Source organism: Larus michahellis, chromosome 5 (assembly GCF_964199755.1).
Source record: "Larus michahellis chromosome 5, bLarMic1.1, whole genome shotgun sequence".
Taxonomy (NCBI): Eukaryota; Metazoa; Chordata; class Aves; order Charadriiformes; family Laridae; genus Larus; species Larus michahellis.
Genome location: NC_133900.1, coordinates 46,222,655 through 46,247,788, shown reverse-complemented (window position 1 = coordinate 46,247,788; position 25,134 = coordinate 46,222,655). Strand labels below are relative to the sequence as shown.

At 53.9% G+C, this 25,134-nt stretch overlaps 2 protein-coding genes across 19 annotated transcripts in view; both read right to left on the bottom strand.

The window, feature by feature from the left end:
• DYSF (dysferlin) overlaps positions 1 to 15,623 on the bottom strand; it is a 108,042-nt gene extending 92,419 nt beyond the window's left edge. For 9 of the 15 annotated variants that reach the window (XM_074587141.1, XM_074587152.1, XM_074587147.1 and 6 more), the window contains exons 1-13: positions 13,009 to 13,136; positions 10,786 to 10,841; positions 9,930 to 10,021; positions 6,315 to 6,420; positions 5,038 to 5,152; positions 4,695 to 4,888; positions 4,308 to 4,436; positions 3,509 to 3,571; positions 3,266 to 3,316; positions 2,535 to 2,565; positions 1,683 to 1,798; positions 1,351 to 1,477; positions 930 to 1,033 (exon numbers count right to left, since the gene is read on the bottom strand). In XM_074587141.1, the coding sequence (XP_074443242.1) occupies positions 930 to 1,033; positions 1,351 to 1,477; positions 1,683 to 1,798; positions 2,535 to 2,565; positions 3,266 to 3,316; positions 3,509 to 3,571; positions 4,308 to 4,436; positions 4,695 to 4,888; positions 5,038 to 5,152; positions 6,315 to 6,420; positions 9,930 to 10,021; positions 10,786 to 10,841; positions 13,009 to 13,102 (1,278 nt within the window). In that variant the 5' untranslated portion in view covers positions 13,103 to 13,136. Of the gene's footprint in view, positions 1 to 929; positions 1,034 to 1,350; positions 1,478 to 1,682; positions 1,799 to 2,534; positions 2,566 to 3,265; positions 3,317 to 3,508; positions 3,572 to 4,307; positions 4,437 to 4,694; positions 4,889 to 5,037; positions 5,153 to 6,314; positions 6,421 to 9,929; positions 10,022 to 10,785; positions 10,842 to 13,008; positions 13,137 to 15,481 lie in introns of those variants that run through there. The other 6 variants (XM_074587142.1, XM_074587149.1, XM_074587145.1 and 3 more) reach the window with 1 other exon arrangement.
• A 5,359-nt stretch (positions 15,624 to 20,982) lies between these two features.
• ZNF638 (zinc finger protein 638) overlaps positions 20,983 to 25,134 on the bottom strand; it is a 68,806-nt gene continuing 64,654 nt past the window's right edge. For 2 of the 4 annotated variants that reach the window (XM_074587140.1, XM_074587137.1), the window contains 3 exons: positions 23,157 to 23,249; positions 22,165 to 22,283; positions 20,983 to 21,298 (listed from right to left, as the gene is read on the bottom strand). In XM_074587140.1, the coding sequence (XP_074443241.1) occupies positions 21,239 to 21,298; positions 22,165 to 22,283; positions 23,157 to 23,249 (272 nt within the window). In that variant the 3' untranslated portion in view covers positions 20,983 to 21,238. The remainder of the gene's footprint in view (positions 21,299 to 22,164; positions 22,284 to 23,156; positions 23,250 to 25,134) is intronic. The other 2 variants (XM_074587136.1, XM_074587139.1) reach the window with 1 other exon arrangement.

Genomic DNA, 25,134 nt, shown 5'->3' with positions numbered 1-25,134 from the left:
CGAGATGGGGGATGAAAAGTCAGTGCCACCCCAGCGCTTGCAGCTCACAGCTACGTTTCAGCAAAGCCAGGCTGCTGCATGCCCCATCCACAGAGCTGGAACGTCTCAGATCCCCAAAATACAGACTCCATTCAATGGGTGGCCTGGTGGGGCTCTGCATCACGTTGGTAAACCCCTCTGTGCAAGAGGCAGAGAATGATATGGGCTGCTCCGAGATCTCACTACCCCAGGACCACCAGAAACTCACCCCCTTCCTGCTGTGTTTGCTCAGGGTAATGTCCTGAGCCTCTGTTCCCCCCAGGCACTGTCCCCAGGGAAAGATTTATGGGCAGGGGAGAATCTCAGCCCTTCAGTGCTGCTGTGCATCAAAAGATAAGTGGCAGCTCATGGGTATATCGCTTGGCAAAGGCACTGGAGGGGACCCGGAAGCAAAGGGAGCAGGACAGGGTTCTGCAAAGACACCAGCATCACCTCCACACCCTGGCTGGCCATGGGGCAACATTTGGTCATGAGGGGACACAGCCAGTCGTTCGCTTCAGGCAGCACCAGGAAGAGCAGCACAACCCTCCACTGCTGCACTGTCCCCTTTCCCCAGGCGCTCAGCCTCTCCATCCGCATTTTTAATGCAACAGCACCACGAAGAGCCCAGCGAAGAAATTACTCCGGTGCAGCCCGGCACGTCGCATCCGGCAGCACAACTCAGCTCGAAGCCAGCCATGCACACAGGGATGGGGCTAGGGATGTTGGCTGGGCTCTTCTCAGCCCACAGCTTCAGGACATGGCAATCCAAAGGAAGAGGGTGGGGTATAACAAGGATTGATGGGATCTTTGCAAATGCTCCAGCAAAGCAAAGGACTAAATTTTCCCCATGCACGGCTGCCATCCCAGGCCCAGGGACCGGGGGTTGCTGCTCCACTCCGGCCGCTCACCGTCTTGCCCGCAAAGCTGACTTCCACGAAAGGATCAACCAGGTTCTTCTTGTTGCTCTCAAAGCCGAAGATCTGCCTGACGTTGTCCATGACAGCATCATCCACTGAGAGGGGAAGGACATGCTGAAAGCTCATGGAAGTGCGATGGCCACAGCTTTCCAGGCAGGCTGTCCCACCAGCCAGGCAGCACATCTCCATTGAGCCAGGTGGGGATGGGCAGGAGGGTAAATACCAGTTTGCACCAGTAAGAAACTTATCTCCCAGTATGTTACGACTGACCAATATCTACAAGGTCTTTGGACCAAAGCTACGGATAAAGTTTCCTTATCTGTGCACTTACTCCTCCTCCAGCATATTGCAACCTGCTGCAATACCAAGGGATGAATCCAGTATGCTCCAGTCCAGCAAAGGAAACACTTACTCTGGGGCAAGTCTTCAGCTTTGAAGATTTTCAGGCAGAAATGAGCCCCTCTCAGGGTTACCCCAGTAGGACGCAGGAGGTTGCCCTCAATGTCTTCCTTGTCTTCAGAGACCTCCTTCTTCTCCAGCTGTAGGACAACAGGACAAGAGGAGAACAAAACCAAGCTTCCCAAAAGTCCTGAAATGAGCAGCAAAACTCCAAAATCCAGCACCTTGCCCCCAAAACAGAGAAAGATCAAAGCTGCAGCTTCCCTGGGAACAGGCATGGGGTTTGATTGCCCACGGTGGTGGATTACCATGGTTGGAGAGTCCCCCCATCAAGGTGATACTCACAGGAGCTTCATCACCAGGTCCCAGCACAAACAGGCTGACTTTCAGATAGCCCTTGGCCCCCACAGAGAAGTCCTCCGGGTCAGAGAGCAACAGCCATTTTCTAAGGAAAGCATGTTCTGGGGGAGAAAAGAGATTGAGACCCATGTGCTGGTCCTCAGTTGTGCAGGGAAATGGCTTCAAGGATGCTGTTGGGTGGGTTTGCTCCTTTTATATGCTCCTTTTATATAGAATGGAATGGAATGTAACGGAATGGAAATTAGAATAGAACAGAATAGAATAGTTTATGGTTGGGCTCAATAATCTTAAAGGTCTTCTCCAATCTAAATGATTCTATGATTCAGTTGGAAGGGACCTACAACGATCATCTAGTCCAACTGCATGACCGCTTCAGGGCTGACCAAAAGTTAAAGCATGTTATTAAGAGATTTTCCTTGTAGGTCTTAACACTTTACAGCTAAAATTACCAAGCTTTTCTCTGTAGTGATTAGGGTAGGAAATTTTTTCTAAGTATCATTTTGTCTTCTTTGAGATAAAATAATAGATAAAATATCAAATAATGAGCCAGACTCAAGACCAAAAAAAGCGAGTTGGGCTGCACTGGTAGGGCTTTCTGCCAGCAAGTCGGTGGCACAATGACTTGAAAGCCTCAAAGATGTATGTCTTGGGAAAGGGATGAGAAATGGGTGGTGATGATGGATATAGGGACATGTCTGGGTTTATATATGGGAGATCTGTAATGTGTGTGTGCATTTCCCCTATGTTTGGCCCCCCCAAAAAAAGGTTTCCCATAGCGACTCCCCAGCGCCGCAGGAAGTGACCCTGGCCCAGACCCTGACGGTTTGCTGGACTCACTTGGCTCGGAGTAAATGGTTTCGACATCCATCTGTAAAACAAAACAAAAAAGAAATGCCAGCGTTCACCCCATGGGTCAGCGTGTCGGAAAACATAGAATCACAGAATCATAGAATCTTCATGGTTGGAAAGGACCTTTGAGATCATCCAGTCCAATCAAACAACCTACAATCTCTGCCACTAGAGCATGACCTGAAGTGCCACATCTAGATGCTTCTTAAACACCTCCAGGGATGGTGACTCAACCACCTCCCTGGGCAGGCTGTCCCAGTGCCTGACCACTCTTTCAGTAAAGTAATTCTTCCTAATCTCTAATCTAAACCTCCCCTGCTGCAACTTCAGACCGTTTCCTCTGGTCCTGTCATTATTCACTGGAGAGAAGAGGCCAACACCCACCTCTCTCCAACCTCCTTTCAGGTAGTTGTAGAGGGCAATGAGGTCCCCCCTCAGCCTCCTCTTCTCCAAGCTAAACATGCCCAGCTCCCTCAGCCTCTCCTCACATGACCTGGTCTCCAGACCCCTCACCAGCCTGGTAGCTCTCCTCTGGACACGCTCCAGCACTTCAATGTCCCTCTTGTACAGAGGGGCCCAGAACTGAACACAGCACTCGAGGTGAGGCCTCACCAGTGCCGAGTAGAGAGGCACGATCACTTCCCTGCCCCTGCTGGCCACGCTATTCCTGATACAAGCCAGATACAAATATGGGGGAAGAGGAGAGATGGCAGCCTCACCCGAAATTCCCCAATCACCGAGTCCGTCCGGAAAGACCGAGAGTCCACAACCTGTGGAATGAAAATAAAGCAAAAATGGTAAAACCAGCCCAAACCCTCCCAGGGTGGAGGAACCCCCCAAAATGCCCTCCTGGAACAGAGGGGGACGTTTCCCTGGGCGCTGTGGGGAGGGGGACAGGGCAATGGCCCTGAGCATCGCCCCAGCCCTCCCGAGGGGCAGGGCTGATATTTGCTGAAGCTCACCGTGATGAAGATGGGTGCGTCGAACAACTCAGCCGGCGACTCGAAGACATTGAAGAAGAAGGTCTGTAGGAAAAAGGGGTGAGGATGGAAGGTGGAGGTCTGCCCCAGCCTCCCCGCAGGGCATTTTCCTGCCTTCCAGCCTCTCCCATGCCCTGAGCCCCACAGGCTGGAGCCTCTTCCCCTCCTGTTAGGAGGGACCGTACCCCATTAATAGCAACAGCCTCCCGAACAGGCTGTGCTGGGTGACTTTGGTGGACCCCAATGAGCAACATCCTCCAGTTTGCTTTTGCTGGGCTGGTTCACAAAAACACATGCAGACCAGCTCTCCCGGGGGGTCTCCAAATAAAGCACAGGCACAGGCTGGAGCAGGCTTTAGGGACATCCCAAAAAGCAGGCTTTAGGGGCATCCCAAAAAGCAGGCTTGGAGCATCCAATGTGGGGACTGGGCTGGGGACAAGTCGCACGCAGCTGTCTGTGCGTACCCATCCTGCACACCCGGCTGCGTTGCCCAGCCCTGCCTGTGCACAGCCCTGCCCAGGACGCTACCAGTGACTCTGGGACATGTAAGTCACCTCAGAAAGGTGACCAAGGTGAGCCCTGCGCAAAGGCAGGTGATGCTGGGCCTGCCAGACCTCCCTGCTTCTCTCTGAGCTTCTCTCCCATTGCAGTCCCCATCGCCGCATCCCAGCCTCTGGGCTGCACTGGGGTTTCCATCACTCGGGACCCCAACCCATAACACTCCTGAGCCTTTCCCGACATCCCCACAAGCACACCTGGAGCAGAGATGCCCCCCCCTCACCTCATCAAAGAAGGGGCTGTTGCCTTTGCGTATCCTGGTCCTCTTGGTCTGCCCGGCGGCCGTCACCTTCACCACGGGCCTGATGTTGACCCCAGGGAGCTGCCGGGCCTCGATGACCCTTACTCTGATCTGGGATGGGAGGGAGGACAGGGCAGTGGGTCACTGGGTGCCGAGGGGATGGGATGCGCAGGAGGACAAGGGGAAGAAGAGCCACTGTGGCTGTATCTGACACCTCCACAACATCTCAGACCCTGTGGGGTTTGTCCAGCCCTGAGATGGGCATCTCAGGGTGCCCCTCTCAGGTGATAAACCCCCCATAGGACAGGCTGTGGGGCCTTGGGGAGGTGGCTTCAGGAGAGCAGCTCATTCCCACCAACCTCATCTCACCTGGAAGTCTTGTGGCTTGTTGGATAAAGGCTTTTTGGGTGAGCTCTTCCTCCGCTTCACCCCCTGAACATGGTGCATGGGGGGCTTGCGGGGCAGCGAGGGCGGCTCAGACCCCGGTGGCCCGGAGGAGGAGGAGGGCTCCGTTTCTTCCCCTGTCGCTGTCTGATCCTCCATCTCCTCCTCTCCAGCCGTCTCTGTGCAGGGCGAGAAAGGAGATGGAGGATGCAGGCAAAGGGGGACCGAGCGTTGTGAGACTGTAGGGTGAGGGGTCTAGCTGGGAAAAATGTGATGCTGCTGGGGAAAAGGTCCCCCCCCAGTGCCACACGTGAAGGTTTCTGGTTACCGGTGACCGTGTCAGACTCAGCAGCAGCCGGTGCTGGCTCCGGGGGGGCTGGAGGGGGAAACAGGGGGACAGCTCCTGGAGGGGGGATGTAGGACACTTGCAGGATGAGGAAAGCCTGGAAAAAAAGGAAATATTCATTACATAGGTGTCCCGAAACACTCTCCGGGGGCCTGAGCCTCAGTGCCAGATGCCACCCACGATGTTCTGCCCAGGCACGGGGGATGCAGCCGAAAAAGTGGCAGCAACTCGGCAAATGCCGGGGAAAAGGGGCAGAGAAGGGAGGCGGCAGGGAAAGGTGTCCCAGGGTGCACGGGCACACCAGGGACGTGCGGGGTCCCAGCGGGGTGACCACCCTGTCCCAGTCCCGCTAGATGGCAGCCCCAGGCCGAGCTGAGCCGGGGCCGGACGCTGCATCCACCGGGAAGGGAGCGGGAGGGAGGGAGATGCCGAGGTAGAGCCAGGGAAAAGCTCAAGGAGAGGGGAACTGCGGGAAGGGAACTGCGGAAAGGGAAATGTAAGATTTAACAGACGGCGAGGGGTGTTCCCGCTGCTCCCCACAGAGCCCGGTGGCTGTGCAGCGAGGACATCCCTGTCCCATGGGTGCACGAGCTACAGCCCCTGCCAACACCTGCCCTGCAAAGAGGTTTATCCCCAGCAAAGCACCAGGGTGTCCCCAGCAAAGCTGTCCACAGCAAAGCTCTCCCCAGCCGCCAAGGTGAGGAGGAGAGGGGGACATATGGGTTGCAGGGAGGTGAGTCCCCCACACGGCACAGGATGTTCCCCTGTGAGCATGGACCAAGAAGCTTCGTGCTGCCCCCCTCCCCAACCCACTCATTTTGCTCCTTTAAAGGTCAATCTCAAAGCCAACGAGCCCAGGATGGGACAACCAGCATCCAACTGGGAGCTGCAACTGGTAGGGACATTACTCATACTGGTCTCCAACTGGGAGCTGCAACTGGTGGGGACATTGCTGACACTGGTCTCAAATGAGGAGCTGCAGCTGACTGGGACATTCCTTAAACTGGTCTCCAACTGGGAGCTGCAATGGTGGGGACATTGCTCAGACTGGTCTCAAATAAGGAGCTGCAGCTGCCAGGGACATTACTCATACTGGTCTCCAACTGGGAGCTGCAACTGGTGGGGACGTTGCTGACACTGGTCTCAAATGAGGAGCTGCAACTGGTGGGGACGTTGCTCATATGTGTCTCAAATGAGGAGCTGCAGTTGACAGGGATATCGCTTAAACTGGTCTCACTGGTCCCCGCGCAGGGACTCACCCCAGTGCTCTGCTTCTTGGTGTCCAGCAAGGGGAGGTTGTAGGAGGCCGCCAGGCTGGGGGAGGAGAGGACATCTCGCAGGGGCACTCGGGCTTCTCCCAAAAACCTGGGGGTGAAGAGCAATGGGGTGGTCAGCAGGGAAAGGGGCCAAGGAGCTGCGGTTGATGCAAACCCAGGCATCAGTGACCGTCCCAGAGGGCAGGGGCAGAGGAGGGGACACCTGCCAGCATCCCTGTATGGCAGCTGCCCAGGGAGGACAGGAATGGGCATCAGGTGGCTCAGGCCCAGCCCCAGTGAGACAACTAGGATGAGAATCTCTGGGGACTTTGCCCCCTTTTTATCAAGGAAAAGTACCCAAACAACCACGATGAGGAACCAGGAGCCATAAACTGAAGCGCTGATAGATTTTTCTTTGCCAATGGAGAAAACAGAGACACAGGGGGTTGGGGGTTTCACTGGAGGTAGATGAGATCAGAGCTGGCAGCCAAGGCCACTGTCTGTGTGCCACCAACATCCAGGAGGATTTTAAACCACCATAAAACTGATTTTCCCCTACTGAGTTCCTCCCTGATGCTCTGCTTCTGGTTAACTCTTCCCGTGCTGTGCCACCTCCCACCCCAGCCGGCAGCACTGGCTCCCCCGCAGACCAGGGCTGGCCAGGGAGCGTGTCCAGTGTTGCAGCCTAACTCCTCCCTGCCCAGAGCCAGGAAAGCCCTCAAACCGCTTTGTGCTGTCCTAACAGCACAATGAGATCATGGAGCAGGTCCTCCTGGAAGAGACGTCGAAGCATATAGAAGGCAAGAAGGTGATCGGAGGCAGCCAACGTGTACCTCCACCACAGGCAAATTGTGCCTGCCTAATCTGGTGGCCTTCTACAATGGAGGAACTACATCAGTGGATAAGGGAAGATCTACAGGTGTCATCTACCTGGACTTCTGTAAGGCCTTTGGTACAGTCCCCAACAACATTCATGCCTCTAAATTGGAGAGCTGTAGGTTTGATGGACGGACTGTTAGATGGATCAGGAATTGGCTGGATGGCTTCATCCAAAGAGTTATACTCAACAGCTCAACTCCCAAATGGAAACCAGAAACAAGTGGTGCTCCTCAAAGGTCCATACTGGGACCAATACTATTTAATCTTCATAACTGACATACACAGTGGGACTGAGTGCACCCTCATCAACTTTGCAGATGACACCAAGCTGAGTGGTCACTCAGGGTCACTGGAGGGATGGGATGCCATCCCTAGGGACCTGGACAAGCTCAAGAAGTGGGCCCATGTGAACCTCATGCAGTTCAATAAGACCAAGTACAAGGTCCTGCCTCTGGGTCGGGGCAACCCCCAGTACCAATACAGGCTGTGGGATGGATGGATTGAGAGCAGCCCTGCAGAGAAAGACTTGAGGGTACTGGTGGATGACAAATTGGACGTGAGCCGGCAACGTGTGCTCTCAGCCCAGAAAGCCAACCATATCCTGGGCTGCGTCACCAGCAGGTCAAGGGAGGTGATCCTCCCCGTCTACTCTGCTCTCACGAAACCCCACCTGGAGCACTGCATCCAGTTCTGGAGTCCCCAGTACAAGACAGACATGGACCTGTTGGAGCAGGTCAAGAGGAGGCCACAGAAATGGTCAGAGGTATGGAACACCTCTGCTATGGAGAAAGGCTGAGAGAGTTGGGGTTGCACAGCCAGAAGAGAAGGCTCTGAGGACACCTTATTACAGCCTTTCAATATATATAGGTGGCTTATAAGAAAGACAGAGAGAGACTTTTTACCAGGGTCTGTAGTGATGGAATAAGGAGCAATGGTTTTAAAATGAAAGATGGAATGTTTAGGTTGGACATAAGGAAAACATTTTTTATGACAAGGGTGGTGAGACAGTGGACAAGTTTCCCAGAGAAGCTGTGGATGCCCCATCGCTGGAAGCGTTCAAGGTCAGGTTGGATGGTGCCTGGAACGACCTTATCTAGTTGAGTATGTCCCTGCCTAGGGCATGGGAGGGGTCGATTTTAGGGACACAAGGATGCTCAGAGGGCTGAAGCACCTCTCCTACGAAGACAGGCTGAGGGAGTTGGGGTTGTTCAGCCTAGGGAAGAGAAGGCTCTGGGGAGACCTTATAGCGGCCTTCCAGTATCTGAAGGGGGCCTACAAGAAAGCTGGGGAGGGGCTGTTTGCGAGGGTATGTAGTGGTAGGATGAGGGGCCATGGTTTTACACTAGAGCAGGGTAGGTTTAGATCAGACATTAGGAGGAAGTTCTTTACAATGAGGTTGGTGAGACACTGGAACAGGTTGCCCAGAGAGGTGGTGGAGGCCCCATCCCTGGAGACATTCAAAGCCAGGCTTGATGAGGCTCTGAGCAACCTGATCTAGTTAAAGATGTCCCTGCTTACTGCAGGGGGTTGGACTAGGTGACCTTTAAAAGCTCCTTCCAACCCAACACATTCTATGATCTTCAAAGATACCTTCCAACCCAATCCATTCTGTGATTCTATGATTTCAGACAGACAGCAGCCAAGACAGGGCATTATTTGCCTGTTACCGGTAATTGCCCCATTTGCTCATTGCAGCATCCATAGAGATGGGTGGGAATGAAAGACAGAAATCCAGGATCACCTTCGTGGCAGAGAGGGGACCACTCGTGAGAGCATCGCAGTCCCTGTGCGTCACGGTGGAGCGGCTGCTCCCCGTGCAGGCAGACAAAATCTCCCTGTGCCGGGAGCCGGGAGCCTTCTCCTGTTCTCCCCTCGCTATTTATAGGCACTCACGACGACACCAAGCTGGACCAGACCCAATTTCCACCTCCCCTGGCCTCCAGCCCAAGAGCGAATCCAGCATAGGCTCCAGCCCTGGAAATGGGATCCTTCACGCCGGGGCCATCCTCCCTGTCCCAGCCAGAGCTGGGACTGTTCCCACCCTCTGCTGCCCAAAAATAAATTACTTCCTGTATTTTTTTCCCTGTGCAAGCAGCGATCCCAGTCGAAGGAGCCCCGCACGCAGACATGGGTTGCCGGGGGGTGGCCGAGCTGCATGTCCCAGGGTTGGAGGTGACATCACTGGCCGCTCTCACCTTCCTTCCTAATGCAGGGGGAGGGAGACCCCATCCCCACGGGGAAACCTCCGCTGCTCCCAGAGCGTGGGGCACTAGGAGCTGCCGTGAGAAAGGAAGCCGCCTTGGGTCGTTTGTTTTGAAAACGCCACCCTTCCTAGCTCCGCCGGCAAAGTGTGTTTGGGAAAGGAGCTTGGCAGCCGACTCACGCCTCCCTGGCCAAGTGCCCATCACCGGGCCCTCGCGGTGCCGGATTGCTCCTGGGGCAGGCGCCTGGGGGTGGTGGCGGGCACAAGGGTCCCTGTGTGCTCCGTGCCCTCAAACGCTGTTTTTTCTCCCCAGCTGTTGAGCAAAGCAGCCCAGAAATGCGGCTCTCGCCTCCCACCAGCCGCCCCCACTACAAAGGGCAGCTGGCGCTGGGGAGCAACACCCGGAGCCCGGGGAGAGCCCAGACGCCCTCATTGCCCACCCCAACCCAGCTGAGCAAAGCCTTGGTGTGCAAGGGCTGTGCCGGTGATGGGCGCAGGGCAGGGCGCTCGTGCCTGGCACCCAACGCTTCTCCTACCTGTTTCTCCCCACGGTCTCATGGTCTTTCACGACGATGGTGAGCTCGGCACCCGGGTCCAGGGGAGCTCCCTTCAGGTCCCACTCAAAGCCCTGGAGAGGAGGAGAGAGGAGCCAGGATCAGCGCCCGGCCAGGGCTGCAATGCTCACGCTGGCGTTGATCGGCTCCGGCACCTCCAAGGGCTCTTGGAGGTGGAGAACCAAAACACCAGACCCACTTCGCCATCACAGCACTGACAGCACAAACCTCAGCACCACGCATGCCCCAAACAAAATGTGCTGTCAGACCCACAGGAAAAACATGCCCCGGGCAAAGGCCTTCCCCTCCTCATGGATTAAAAGCGAACAAAGGAGAAAACAATGGGAGCTGGCACACAGTGTTTCTGTGCCAAAACAGTGTTATTTTGCTCACCAAAACTAACTTTTTTTAATTTTGACCCATGAAAGCACAGGTCAGGGTTAGAAGGAAGAAGGTGCTGGAAAAAATATCCTCCCCTGGGCCACGCTGATGAGTAAAACACGCTTGTTTTCCCTTCAAGCTGCAATATTTTTAAACAGCTTCTTTTAATGTGCGTGCTTTGCCCTGATAAGATCTTGATGAAAGGGGAAGAGGCTGGAGCAAAAGTCCACAGAGAGACAGCTCAGCCTCGCTCCTCTGATGCCAGTGCTGGGAATTTCGGATGCAAAGCTGCCCATGACAGGAACCATCCCCAAACCCTACGTGGGGTGGCAGCCCTGGGGCATCACGGAGGCCCCACGAGCCGTTGGTGCTTGGTGCACCTTGCTGGGCTTGTACCTGGCTCCCACAGCACCGTCCATGCCTGTGGGGACGGGGACAGGGACAGGGGCACACTCACCTCGTTCCATACGGGGTTCACATTGTTCTTGATGACTTTAGTCTTCTTCTTTACACCTGCAGGGAGCAACGCACGCGAGTCAGACCGGTTTCCCCACTAAACCATGGCGAGAGACCCCAAAATTCAAGCCCCTCCCATGCACAGGTAGGATTGAGAGCCTCCAGCGACATCCGCAGCTCCTAGGAGCAGGATCAGGCCCCACTCCTTGCACAGAAGCTGGCGGAGGGGGCAGGGCTGTATGGTGTGCACAGACAGTCTCTGGGACCCCGCTTTGAGCCCCAGCCCTGCACGAGCCTTGCTTGGAAACCCCAGGTAAGTCATCTTGATGTGCTGTGCCTCAGTTTCCCCATGAGCAGGGCAGAGAGTAGGCTCCTAAAGCCTCCTGGGTGGGTTTTGGGGCTGGAAGGTGCCATGGGGGATGCAGACATCCTCCTCCCTCCACTCGAACCTCGGTACCGTCCCAGAAGGGACCCAGAGCCCCCGTGAGAGCGGTCGGATGCTTACACACTGAACCAGGGAGTTCACCACTGACACCCCCAAAAGATGCAGAAGAGGATGCTGTCACCTACTCTTAGGACCACTCTTCGGACCACATCCCAGGGACCAGAGTCAGGCAGCAGCAGTTAAAAGCAGTCCAAAGCCAATGTCCCGAGGAGCCCCGGTGCCAGGGGCCTCCAGCCCTGCCTGAGGAGCTCCCCACCAGCTGCATCCCAAAACCACGACCCTCAAGTCACACCAAAAACCAGCCAAACGTTCGCTGGGCCCCAAGGGACCGCGTCACGGGAGGGACCAGGGGGAAGAGGAAAAGGAAGAGCCAAACAATAGCGGTGACTCAAACCCCGGGGGACACCAGCCAGGCGCCCTGCGGGGCCCTATAGATATATATAGGTACCCCAGACTGTGGATATGGGCACACGGGGCTGGTGGGGAGCCCAAGCTGCTCACTCAAAATATTCTCCTTTTTTGTTGTTTTAGCATCGCTAAATTAATCTTTTCCTGCCTCAGGCTGCAAAGAGTCTCTACTAAATCTTCCAGCCCGGAGCTGAACCAGCCGCCAGAGCCAAGCTGGGGCCAGGAGTGGGGCAGAGCTGCCATTGCTCTGACACGGCACCTCTGGACAACGTCACCAAGCCGGGGAGACGTCAAGCACCCTCGATTTAAGGCACGTCTCCTGCTTATGCCTCATCTTCATGGGACGCAGAGCCCTGGAATTCCCCCCGCGCTCTCAGGATCACGATTTCACCACCAAAAGCTGCTTTCCGCTTTGCCGGCAGATGGATGGAGCCCACCCTGGCCGAGCACCCAGCGCCCACCACGGGATGAGCACATGAGGGGTCCCGGAGCTGGCGGGGAGCGGAGCTGGCTGGGCAGGGGCCGGCAGCAGCACCGTTCCCCCCCACCCACCCCACGCAGCACAGGAAAGGCTGGGTCAGAAGCCACTCATCCCTTTCCTTTCCTTATTTTTTTTTTCTAAAAATGGACATTTCCAACCGCCAGGAAACGGCTGCCAAAAAAATGCGACATCCTCCAGTGAGCGCTTTCGAGGTGCAAAGGCGACACTCCCTTCCCGGGACCTCCATCCTCCGGTACCCACAGCAATGGGGTAACCCCCTAGATAAGTGGTTATTCTTATCAATCTCCTACTAGTAGTTATAAGACCTTAATGAGAGCCGAGCACACGAATGATTGAGAGCACCCAAGGGCGCAGCACCCTGCAGCAACGCCGAGTCCTGCTCTTTGCCAGAGCTCGTCCCCGTCACCCCATCACTTTTAGATGCTGTGACACCGCGCAAGCGGGTGGCAGCGCTAAATGACCATCCCCAAGTCCCCCCCGTGGGAAAAACCCCTGAGGTAACGCAATTTCTCGCTGTGCCCCCCCCATGACCCCGCTCACCCCAAAAATCACAGAGGAGGAGAGATAAAATTCCCAGCCCATCCCAGGGACCCTTGGAGACGCCGGCGTCAAGTGTGTGAGCATGGCATGGGGATGCAATCAGACGTTAGGGATGGAAGGGGCTACAGTGCATTTGGTAGAGGGATGCGGAGGGGGAATTTCGCAAGGGTTTAGGATAAGGATGGGGCTTAGCAAAGCCCGGCTTCTGCGGGGCGCCCGGCCAGGACGTACGTCCTGGCCGGGCGCCCCGCAGAAGCCGGGCTTTGCTGGTGGGGGCTGCAAAAGCAAAAATCCTGCCCCACCCCAGCCCAGATTTGGGGTCCCCTCACCTCGGAAAGTCAGGCTGGCCACCGGGTCGCTTTGCTTGTCCCCCTTCTCCAAGTTGGGGAGGTGGCTGGCTCGTTGGAGCAAGCAGCGCAGCATGGCTGGGCGATGGAGCAGGGCACGGTGAGGCCAAGCCGGGCTTGGCCCAGGGAAGGATCCGGCCCCCCCATCGCCGCCTCCCCCGTCCCGGCCCTCCCCGGCGGGCGGAGGAGGTGCCCGGGAGGCGACGCGGAGCGCCTCGGCGCGGCCGCTCCGGAGGTTGCAAAACCCGGGATGCTGGGAGCCAGGGGAAGTGACAAAGACCGGGGAACCGGGGATGCTGCGAATTCCGAGAGATGGTAAATTAAATTACCGGGATCTGGGGAGCAGCGAGGTCTGGCGATGTCCAAGCACCGGGATCCAGGGATGGCGCAAGCCCAGCGGTGTTAAATAAATCACCGGGAGCCGGGTACACCCTGGGGATGGTAAATCACCAGGACCAGGGATGCTGCGAGCCTGGGGTGCTGCGAGCCTGGGGTGCTGCAAGCCCTGTGGGGGTGCCCAAGCATGGGGCCTCTGAGTTGGGGGTGCCTGAGCACAGGGCCCCAGGGACACTGCAAACCCTGGGGATGGAAAATCCCTGGGATTCAGGGATGCTGTAAGCCCAAAGGTTGCAAAAGCACAGGGACCTGGGAATGCTGCAAGTTTGGGGTAACAAAGTGCCTACACCCAGAGGTGCTGTGAGCTGCAGAGATGCCTGAGCAGTGGATCCCAGAGATGAAATACCACTGGGAATGCCGGAGCAGGAGGCCATCGGTAGGCCACCCTGGTGACACGGGAGCACCGGGATTCCAGGGGTGACACACCACAGGGCTGCAGAGCATCAGCATCCCTGGGATGGTGCAAGCCAGGGAGCTCCCAGACATAGAGATGCCACAGCACTGGGGACGTCTGCATGGGGGCCACAGGGAGGTCCCACTGCCAGCTGGGGGCTCCAAGCAGCCCCCAGCCCCCGCTGGGCTCTCACCACAAACCCATCTGCAAAGCGCAGCCAGCACCCGCTCTGCGCCCCCCGCACCCCAGCTGACACAGGTGGCTGGGGCAGGGGGGTGTACGTTCCCACCGCCACCCCCTTCCCTGTCCCCCAGAGCAGAGACAGGGTCTGCCCCCTTGTCACAGTCCCTGTGTGCTACCAGCTGGCAAGGACATGGGCATATAGGAAGGAAGAAGCAGCTGCTGCTCAGGCCCAGCAGATGAGGGGATTCCCACAGCTATGACCACGCACGGGGACACCGTGACAACAGGACAGGAACTTCCATCCCACGAGGAAGGTCCCCCCAGACACAGGGACAGGCACGACTGCGGGAGACGCGGGTGCAAGCACACAAGTGCTGACACACAGCCTCTCCTCCTGCTCACCTCGCTTGTTCAGCGAGGCCCAAAAATATGCTTTTTCATCCCAGGGTTTGCCAGAGCGTTGCAAACGAGCCGCCACATATCACACACTGCCGCATTTCTCCTGTCACCCCTTGAGGGGGAAGAATTTGGCACCCAGGCTGGCACTGGATGGGTTCCAGGAGAGGTCACAGGCTGGTTGCCCCATGGCCATCGTCACCACCCAGGGGAACGGGGAGCCGTGAGGGCCCACCATGGCCCCCCATGCCCTGTCCAGCCCCCAGACACTGTCTTCTCACAGGGAGCCATGGTGGAGCCCCTAGGCCTGTCAGAGCAACAGCTCAACCACGGGGTGCAGCCGAACAGGGCCCCCTCGATGGCGGGATGGCTGAAAAGAAACCCCTGGCAGAAGGAAACCTCTCCCGGCCGATGAACACGGCTGGGGGGGGGGGCGGGGGGGTGTTCAGGGCTGTTGGGGTGCAGGCAGGGGGCTGGGGAAGTGGATGTCCGGCAGGTCCCCAACACACCACCGGCCCCCCCCCTCGCCCACGGAGGTCCCGGGGAAGGGAGGCAGCGTCCCGGCCCCCACCGCGTCCCCTGGGAGCCGGGGCCCTCGGCGATCGCCGTCCCCCCGGAGCGCAGCAGAGGCCAGAAATAGCCCGGGCTGCCGCCGGTGCTGTGACCGCTCAGCTATGCCTCTCCCGGCCTAACCCCCCCCGCCCCGGGAAGGAGGGAGCCCGGGGGTGGGGGGGCGCGCAGGGGGGTCCCAGACACCCACTCCCCGGGCCGGGTTGGGGGGGGGGGGGGCGCCGCGGCCACGGGCCCCACGGGGTGGGGGGGTGGGGGGGACGCTGTGTAGATAGCGCACATCATCTTGGGGGGGGGGCACATCAGACAGAGCTAGGACCCCGCGGTGGGGGGGGAAACAGGGAGTGGATGAGCGAGGGGCTGGAGATGCAGGACCCCCACCCCCGCCCGGGTTTCAGCGCCTTCCCTGCCGGAGGGGCAGAGCCCGATGAAGGTGTCGTCCCCCCCCCCCCCCGACCCGGCGGTGCAACCAATGCTCCCCCCCCCGGCAGCCCCCACTCCCTCCCCGTCCCGCACCTCCGAAGGCGGCGGAGCAGTAGGCATCGCTGATGTCCGTGTCCGGTGTGCGGACATTTTCCGCATGGAGGATGAAGACGCGGAGCATCGCCCCGGCCCGGCCCGGCCGCCTCCCAGCCCGCCGCCCCGCTGCACGCCCCCCCCCCCCCCCCGCTCCGGCCGGTACCCGCAACCCCCCCCACCGCCTTAAAGGGGAACGGCTGCGGCCGCCGCTGGATGAGGCCGCGGGGCTGGATGCGGCCCCGCAGGCGGGAGAGGGGGTGGGAGACACACAGACACACGCACCCCCCCCTCCCGGCCTTGAATGTGGATGGAGAAGCCCCGGGAGGATGGACGGGGCGGGGGGCTGGAGGCTGGCACTCCCCTTCAGAAAGGGCAGGTGAGTCCCCCCCCATGGGGACCCTGCAGGAGAGGGGTGCTGGGGTCCAATCACCCCAAATGGGGCAGGTGAGGGGGCTCTGCTCCCCCGCGGGAGGGGCACGGTGGCCCATGACATACTCTTACCTTTGCTTGCCTCCCAGGGGTGGGGGCTGCTGCAGGAGCGAGAAACCCACCCCCACCCCCCCCCCAAAAAAAAAAACAAACCCAAATGGGGTTTGGCCTATGCCGGGGTCAGCGCTGCAGCTGTGGGAAGGTGCCAGAGAGCCCCTGAGTACAGCCCCAGCCCCTCACCGTGACACCAGGGCCAGGCCTGGGGGGGTCAACATCACCTCTAAGATGGGAAAACGGGGGTGTCGGGGAGCTGAGCCGCACACGGGGTGAATCCTGTGGCAACCCTCGGCATGGCACAAAGCAGGGTCCCCCACAGAGCTGAGTGCAGGCAGACCCCCACCCCGGGGGTCCTGCTGGGACCAGCCCATCTCTGTACTGAGCAGCACCAGTGAGTGTGCGGGGACCATCCCCATGCTCTGGTCTCCCCTTGGGGGGCCACAGAGGCTGGGAGGGAGCCACCTCCTTCCCTGCCTCAGTTTCCCCAGCTGGGGGATGGGAGGATGTCTCTCATTTTGGCATAGCTGTGACCAACCGTACGGTGACAGGTGGGGATGGCCACGGCACCCAGCTATTTCGGGGAGGTTATTTTTACCCCTGAGTTTCCCAGCAAGTGGCTCAGCGAGGTCCCTCCCAGCCAGGCCAGGACCCCTCTCCACTCCCTGCGCCCCCCCGACTGCTCAGGGCTGCCCCGCTCACCCTGGCACTCCCGTTTACCCTTTTTGGCTTTATCTAAACCCATTTCCCACTCCTCCTGCCAGGCACTTACTCACCGCACTGAAAACCGACGGCTGCGGTGACCAGCGCAGGGATCAGCCACGGAAGTGGAAACTCTCCAGAAGCAATAATCCCATTTAGGCGAAACGTAATTATCGGTGAGATTAAAACTGAGGGCACGGGGTCCCCCAGCACCTCTATTCCCCCTCCCACGGCCCCATCCCTTTTGCTTCCTGTGTGTCCTTCGGATATTTAGCACAAGTCCCCTGGAAAGAACCTCCTTTGTCCCTTTGCTCACCAGGAGCATCCACGTCCCCATCACGTTGCACTGAGAGACCTACAAACCCCCCCATCTCAGCCCTAATGAGGACTTTTTCTTTTGCAAGACCCTTAAATAATAAATTGAGGCATCGCAGCCGCCCGGCCAGGCTCCCGACAAGGCACAGGCACTGCCCGGGTCGGGCTCAGTGACACACGGCGGGAGGGAAACAAATCCCGCAAGGGCAGAGGAAAAGCTGTTGCAAAAGCTCCGTGGATTTGAGTTAAACCATCACATCTGCAGCCAGACGCCAGCGTCCCTGGGGCTGTGCCAAGGGGACAGGGCACACAGCATGTGGCCATTTTAATTACCGGCAGCTCTAAAATAAACTCAATTTGCAGCACTGTTAATCACAGGATGAACTGAAGCGCAGCACCATACATTTTGGGGAGCAATGTTCAGAAAACCAGTAACAGCTCATTCTGTAACTGTGTTTAGGGTTTTTTTTACGTCATTGTTCCAGACCGTGCTGGGGGGAAAGGGCATTATTTTCCTGAAATTCCCTGCTTAAGTGGCCCCCGCGGCTCCTGCATCTTTTCCTGGGTCTGCTGCAGCACTTACCTGGTTTTATCCGAGATGTTCTGGCATCTCAAAGGGAAGGGCCAGGCACAAGTGGGGTCCAGGGAGTCACGAGCATAGCAGAAGTGGATGCAGAGCAGAAACAGGATTCACTGACCGAGTTCCCATTCACGGACCTCTACATCCTCCAGGGCCAGCTTCTGCCTCGCAGCCAGATCAGAGATGATGCTGGATCCCATCTTCCCGGCCACAGGAACACTCTGGTAGTGTACTGGCTCTGGACTGCATGCAGGCAGGCAACCGAGTGGGCATCAGGGCTTCAGCCAAGATGAAGCCCCCGAGCTGCGGTCCTCATCCTGGCTGAGCACCATCTTGGGCACCCACAGCCACCCCAAACTCCTGCTGATGGGGTGTACCCGGGGAGGCCACCCAGGGCAGGGCCGTGAGCAATCCCATTAAAAGCTAAATTGTTTCCATAGAATCGTAAAATACTTTGGGTTGGAAGGGACCTTTAAAGATCATCTAGTCCAACCCCCCTGCAATGAGCAGGGACATCTTCAACTAGATCAGGTTGCTCAGAGCCCCAGGTCCAGCCTGACCTTGAAAGGTCCCAGGGATGGGGCATCTACCACCTCTCTGGGCAACCCGTTCCGGTGTCTCACCACCCTCATCATAAAACGCTTCCTTCTATCTAGTCTGAATGTCCCCTCTTTTAGTTTAAAACCATTACCCCTTGTCCTATCACTACACCCCCTGATAAAGAGTCCCTCCCCATCTCTCCTGTAGGCCCCCTTTAGGTACTGGAAGGCTGCTATAAGGTCTCCCCGGAGCCTTCCCTTCTCCAGGCTGAATAACCCCAACTCTCTCAGCCTGTCTTCACAGCAGTGGTGCTCCAGCCCTCTGATAATTTTTGTGGCCCTCCTCTGGACCCGCTCCAATAGGTCCATGCCTTTCCTGTACTGAGAAAAATGCAGGAAAGTACTGTTTTCTTGGTTTGCCAGTGCCTCGCCCTTGGGGCAGCCTTTAAAACTGCTGAACTGCTCACAACTCCGATGATTCCTCAGCATCTCTCTAGAAAAAGCTGTCTGTTTCAAAGGACAGAGAACTCTGGTAAAACGATGTCAGAGCTATAGGCTTGGTGAAGAAGGGTGGTTATCCCCCAACACATCCAGGGGTGTGTGTGCAAGCAGGGGAGGCAGAGCAGGGAGCGCTGGGGTGGATGGGCTCAGGCTGCTTCCACCCGCCCTGACCCCGCAAGTCCAGTCCCACTCGGCAGCCGCCGGTGAGCCATGCATGGGAACGGAGCTCAGCTGGGGCATCGCAGCCCGACCCACCCGCAGACAAGGCAGAGGACCCAAAGAGACCATGGGTCCCCAGGACAGGGGGTGCTCGTCTCTTCCTCAGCCCTCCACACACTCAGCAAAGGCAAATTTGGACTGAAGCCTGTGCGGCAGAAGCAGAAATGAAGAACAACATTGTTTTCTCCTCCTCTGCGCAGATAAAGCAACAAAGAGAAACCAGGGCAAGAAATCGCCTTCCTCACTCCACAGAGGGACTCTGGAAACTCAGAAACACAAACACATAAAGCTGCATTGTAAAGGAGACAGGACTAACGAGGAGTGAAAGCCACGTCCCATGCTCTGATGAGACTGGGGAAAAAAAAGCTGCAAAGCTCCTGAGCTCAGCTGTGAGGGGAGGATGCTGCTGGCAGCTCCCTGTGGAGCCTCCAGACTCTTCCAGCCGCAGGGCAGCTCAGTCGCACAGCTCCGCAGGCGCTTTCTGCACCTCCCTGCAGGCTCTTCGCTCTAAATTCCAGTTTGTTCCCCATTATTTCAGGCAGGATTTTTAAATTCTCTTCTTTATGAATTGCTGCTCACCCAAAAGTAACTGGATAAACTAAGAGAGGAACTACGCAGTTAAGTACCATCACACCCATCTCATCTATACTGCTCGCTGCTTTGGAGGAGGGGACGGCTCCTGCTAGCAGTCAGCAAAGAGAGGAGATGGAGGCAGATGTGCACTCACACACACACAGACATTCTTACCCTGAACCGTGCTCCCCGACTTGCCAAGTATTTGCTGGTCTAAATCCCTCGTGTGCATTTTTGAGACATTCATCTGTTGATAGAGGGTTGGACACGCCAGGACAGCCCAGCGCAATGACTCACCAGCACACATGGGCAGCAAGTTCACCCGCAGCAGCATTCTTTACTGAGAGACCCAGCCAAAACAAAAACAACAAAAAAAGCCCGAGCAACAGTAATTTGCAAAGTTCTGTACCTGCCTGTCAGACAGCACAACTGCTGTGTCACCTACATTAACAGCCCAAAACAAAGTCTTCTTTTTGGAGCCTTCTGAGCAGGCTTTGTCCTCTCTGCACATACACGGCATGGACTTACAGGCGGTGGACAGCTATTTAAAGACGTTTACGGGCTCAGTATCATTTAACTTAAATACATGAAATACAAGTACCTCTTTCTGCATATGCTTGCTCTTGAAGAAGCAAGGTCCTACAAGTCTGAGGGACTTCATGGGATCATCTCCCATCAAGGAACATGTTTCACGGCAGCTACATGCAGGTGCTTCCTTTGCTAAACCTTAAGTTCAGTTTATTTTGGTGCTTTACTGATCAGTGGTCTGAAGACACATGGATTGTTGGACCAGCTACGGCACAGGTAGGACTTCTAATATCCCCACACCAGGTAGAACCACAGAGTGTATCTCATTCTCCTTGGACACGCAGGACCACTTCTTTACTCCTCCCTCCAGGAACATAATTCAGCCAAAGCCAACTACCCAAGTCTGAAGGAGCGCAGAGACAACGGTGGATTTTACAAAACAGCGTTTTAAATAAATGTAAGGTGGCCAGCTGAAAAATAAAAGCTCAAAGCGAAATCAGTCATCATTCAGACTGTGATCCATGATTATGAGCATGCCAGCCAGGGACCCCGACTTAGAAGTGAGCAACGTTCAAGAGCAGATTACAAAGTTCAGACACACTGCTGAGTGCTCCCCAGGCTTCGAGCTACAGGCTGGAACAAACTAGGGTAAAGCAACCCAAAATAAACAAGCAAACTCGGTCACCAAGGAGAAAGAGCAAGGGACAGTGACCTCCCTGGCTGACTGCTGTAAGGACAGGCACGCTAACGCAGTGCTGGGACAGGCTTTGCTCCCCCTGATGGCCTCGATTTTATCTTCCTGAGACTATCATGAGACTTCACAGGCCACAGGAAAAAGAAGGCTCAAGGGAGCGTAACAATCCACAAGATCACCGAAGTCTTTACCATGAGAGTCACCTGCTTTGGGGCAGTACGGAGCATATGTGGCATGTGAAATTTCACCTGCTGAGAGCTCTGTACACAGGCACCCAGGAGAGATCCTGGAATGAATTCCCTCGTAGTCTCTACTGTGATCCAGAGTTAACAGAACACAATAAATCACACCAAACACAATCCCCTAGTGTTAACTATACAGTAAGAACATTTATTTCATGTCAACACTTGTAAAAGAAGTCTTTTCCAAGTCTGATGATTTAATATACAAATCAAAGCCACCATACGCGTGTTTGTTTTTTTAATGTCTATACTGAGCTCAAATTTGTACAACATGAATGCTTGTTTCTGAAACAAGATTACAAATTAAATCAGAACAAAATACACAAAATTGACTGGACCCTAAGTTTAGTTCACTGAAAGAAATCTTCTTTCCTCCGATCACCTTGAACTCTGCTCTTCCCCATCGTTATGCACATCCTTCTGCTTGGCCATGAACTTCTACAGAAATAAGGGTAGACAATGAAAAGATAGCGCTATGTTATTCCTCATTCCACAAAAAGATCATGCTCTAACAACAGTGCAGGCTTCATAAACACATTGGCCAAAAGTCAGCCTACTACTGACACTGGTATTGTGTGATCCATACCAAAAAACACTCAAAAATTTTGCTCACAAACTGACACGCACAGAGTCACCAAGTGGTGAAGCTCCTCAGAGGAATGTGTCAAAATATTAGGTATCAGGAGTTCACATGATGACAGGCACCTGTGTCTGGTCATGAAATATAAAACAGTTATTCAATATTCACCATGGGCTGTGTGTTCATTACACCCACCCTACAAAAGTCTACATTGATAAATATCTTCCCAGTTTTCTACCCCTCGCATGACCACAGGAAGGGGCTGCCTCTTCCCCCAGCTGGGTACACGCTGTGTCCCTGACAGCCAGGTGCACCAGAGAGACGTACTGCTGAGGGGAGGGGGCAGTTTTGACCCCAAACTTCGGTTTTCTGGCTGCCAAACGGACCTTTTGGTCATTTTATATCTGCAAGATATTTTAGCCAGCCTGCAGTTTCAGCAAGCCAGGAAATCCGACAAAATCATGCTTCCTGACACAACATTGCACTTCTTAAAAATGGAGGGAAGCCAACAGTTATCCCCACACCCTCCTAGGTAAGGAAGGTTTTATGTAGGTGATGAGCTTGAGTAATTAAACAGTATCTGCATCTGAGTTTAAAACTTAAAAGCCCTCAAGTATTAATATGAGCTCCCTATGCCACTACAAAATTCTTAGCACTCGTTAAAGCAAACATTTTTAGAACGATCTTTGTTTCACCCGTGTATATGGAGAAGCTTCAGCATTACCTCCATGTTCTGCTGATGAAGCGGTGTCTTGCAGTGATTTTTCACAGATGTTTCATCTGCGTAGAACAGCGAGCAGATCTGACAGAAAAAGCCAGCCTTTGGAACTAGGTAATCCAAATCTGAAGAGACAGCACACAACACTAACATCAACAAAACACAACTTTAAAACATTCCATTAGAAAAACCACAGCTTTAAATTCCCTTAGCCAAACCTGTGGAATCTGTTATTACTGGAGGGAAGTCAGTTAATTTTTTTCAGTATTCAAAAAATTAGAATTGTACTCCGAGTTGGTCACCTGCCCCATTTCAATAAACAGAGGAGGACACATTCTTTTCTGCGAATAGAACAACTGACCTTCTGGATCTGAAGCTCACTGCAGCTACCTCAGCGTCTTTTGACCTTAAAAGTATTCTATATGCAACTCACTTGCCAAGTTTAACCTCTGTCCTGCAGTGTGTTATGCAAGCATTTTCTGTCACAAAGAATATTACACAAGCCATCAGGCAAGGATCCGTATTTTCCTAGCAACTTCTTCTGCAGTTCAAGCGTTAACAGCAGTTTTACAGAAAAGTATTTTAGATGAGGATCTTGGTAAATCGATATTTATATATACACACATGCGCAGGTGCATTTTTTAAACTATGTAAGCAGTTCCCTCGTTCCTATACATTGAAAGTAGGTAATAAACCTCGTAAGAGGATTAGAACAGTAAGTAGAAATTAACACTGCACTGTGCTAATTATAAATAAATTAGCCTATATTTGTAAATTTTAGGAAAAAAGAACCTTCCATTTTACTGCTGCTATTCAGCCAACAGCAGAAACTTGTTAAACATGCATTTGTAGGAGCAAAGATAAAAACAGAGGTTATGGGCCATAACTTCAAAGTTAAATGTGGTAATGAGGCAAAGGAGGCATTTTCAAACGAGCAAGAAAGCTGTCCTCCAGCAAAACAAGTATGGAGCATTTGAGGTGGGTTTCTCTGGTCTCACCTTTTGGAGTACTCTGTGTCTTTGATACATCTGAAGAAGCCACCTTCTTCCGCTTAGACTCTGGTTCTTTATCTCCCGATCCCAGCTGATCTACTGGAAGCCATAATGTATATTAAACAAAGGTATCCACTAGTTTAAAGGTATTCTATATCCACCTGTAATGCCCTGTTACTGCTTGAAACAAACATCACATGTACAGGTCTTGCTGTTTTCTACACTATTTGGTTTGGTCTTTCCATAGAGCAATTTTCAGGAACTCCTGACATCGATCCTGCAGGCAAGACTTCTAATGACTCCAAAAGCACTCTTGACCACACAGCACACATCACAGAGGTACCGCCGCCGCACTCAGCTGCCTTCCTCTACAGCTCTTAGTAGCAGCGTCAAATCAAGTTTGTGATTATGATCACTAAACTCTCAATTTCTTCATAATAAAAGCTTCCAAGCTTTCTTGAATCCATGTAACTTGAGGTCCAACAGCGGTATTTAGCTTAGTTACAGAACCAGTGAAAGCCTATTAAATATGTTATTGAATTAACCAGCTCTAAGGAAAGATGAAAATCAACATTTTAAGATTTTTCTGGAGACAAGGAGTTTAACAGAATCTCCTCTATTACAAGATAAACAAGGTGCTTGTTTTTTAGACTATCCAAGTACTCCAACTGGCAGGTGCACATCAAAAATACTTGTTTTCTTTTTAATTCTATGTTCAAATAATCTAGATACCAGTACGTCCTAAACAAGGTTAACACAATAAATCCTCTCCCTTAATAATGAAAGGAAGCTGTTGAAGGAACACAACGAACCGCAGCACTCTTGCATCCCCTAGATGTTTCAGCAGATTGTGAGTATCTCACCACGTCAACAACACACAAAGTTTCAGATTTGCCACGTGGCTCTTTACCAGCCACAGTCTGGCTGTCAGCCTTTGAACTGTTGGCCACAGGCAATCAATAAACTGTTTCCTATTTTGCTGCTGGAATCAGATTTTAAGACTTGAGCAACATGGTTCTACTTGATTTACCCTCTCCTTCCCAGTTTTCTTGTACCGCTTCTCGAACTCAGGAAGTAGACTTTTCCTAAGCCTACCTCTTTTGCCTGAGGTTTTTACTCTACAGAGAGGAATTAAAATAATTTGTTTACTGTGTATCAAATACATTTATTATAATTTGTCCCTACCAGTTAGATGAGAAATCAACTCAAGGGCTTGGATATTTTAAGAGGCCTTTTTACAGCTAACTTTCTAACAGAACAAGGAAAATATTTTGCATTTTCAGTAAATGCTTTTGTTAATCACAGATAAGCTTATGTTCTATAACGTTAACAAGATTAAAACAATATATAACGTTTAAATATTTTTGGGGGTGTACAGAGTCAACTAATTCCTTTTCTACTGCTTATAGAAACTGAAGTTCAAAATACTCTGTTTTAAGCAAGATTGCTGCTGCTGCAGCTCCTCCATATCTGCACTACTCAGGTTGCCTCTGATGCGCAATCAGAGTGAAACCGGAGAAAAGCTTTTCCAAAACATTAGAACAAAAGGTGCTATGTCAGTGTTCAGCTACATCAGCAGAGACAGAAAGAAAACTCGAGACTAGCGGACTGCATCACACAGAGCCTTCGCCCACGCTTTGGCCCAAACTCTTCTCGTGTGTTGGTTATATATAGCTCTCCCTACTTTGCTGTCTTAGACTTTCTTGACCCTTTGCTAATTCCATGCTACAGATGTCATTCAACATTTTTTCCTCTAGATTCAGCTTGGAAGCTGTTACAACTTTGCATCTGTGTGTCTATTTCATTTGATCCACCTGTTTTAATAAAGTTTGTCCCCATAACTGAAAGCTATAAATAATCTGTACAGTGTTAGGCAGTTTGCCAGGCCTTGCGTTAAAGGCAAGAAAAGAAACTATTTTCCCTAATTTTAGCCATCATTAACACCAAATGAACACTTTAAATCAACATGCCACTTAATTTTACA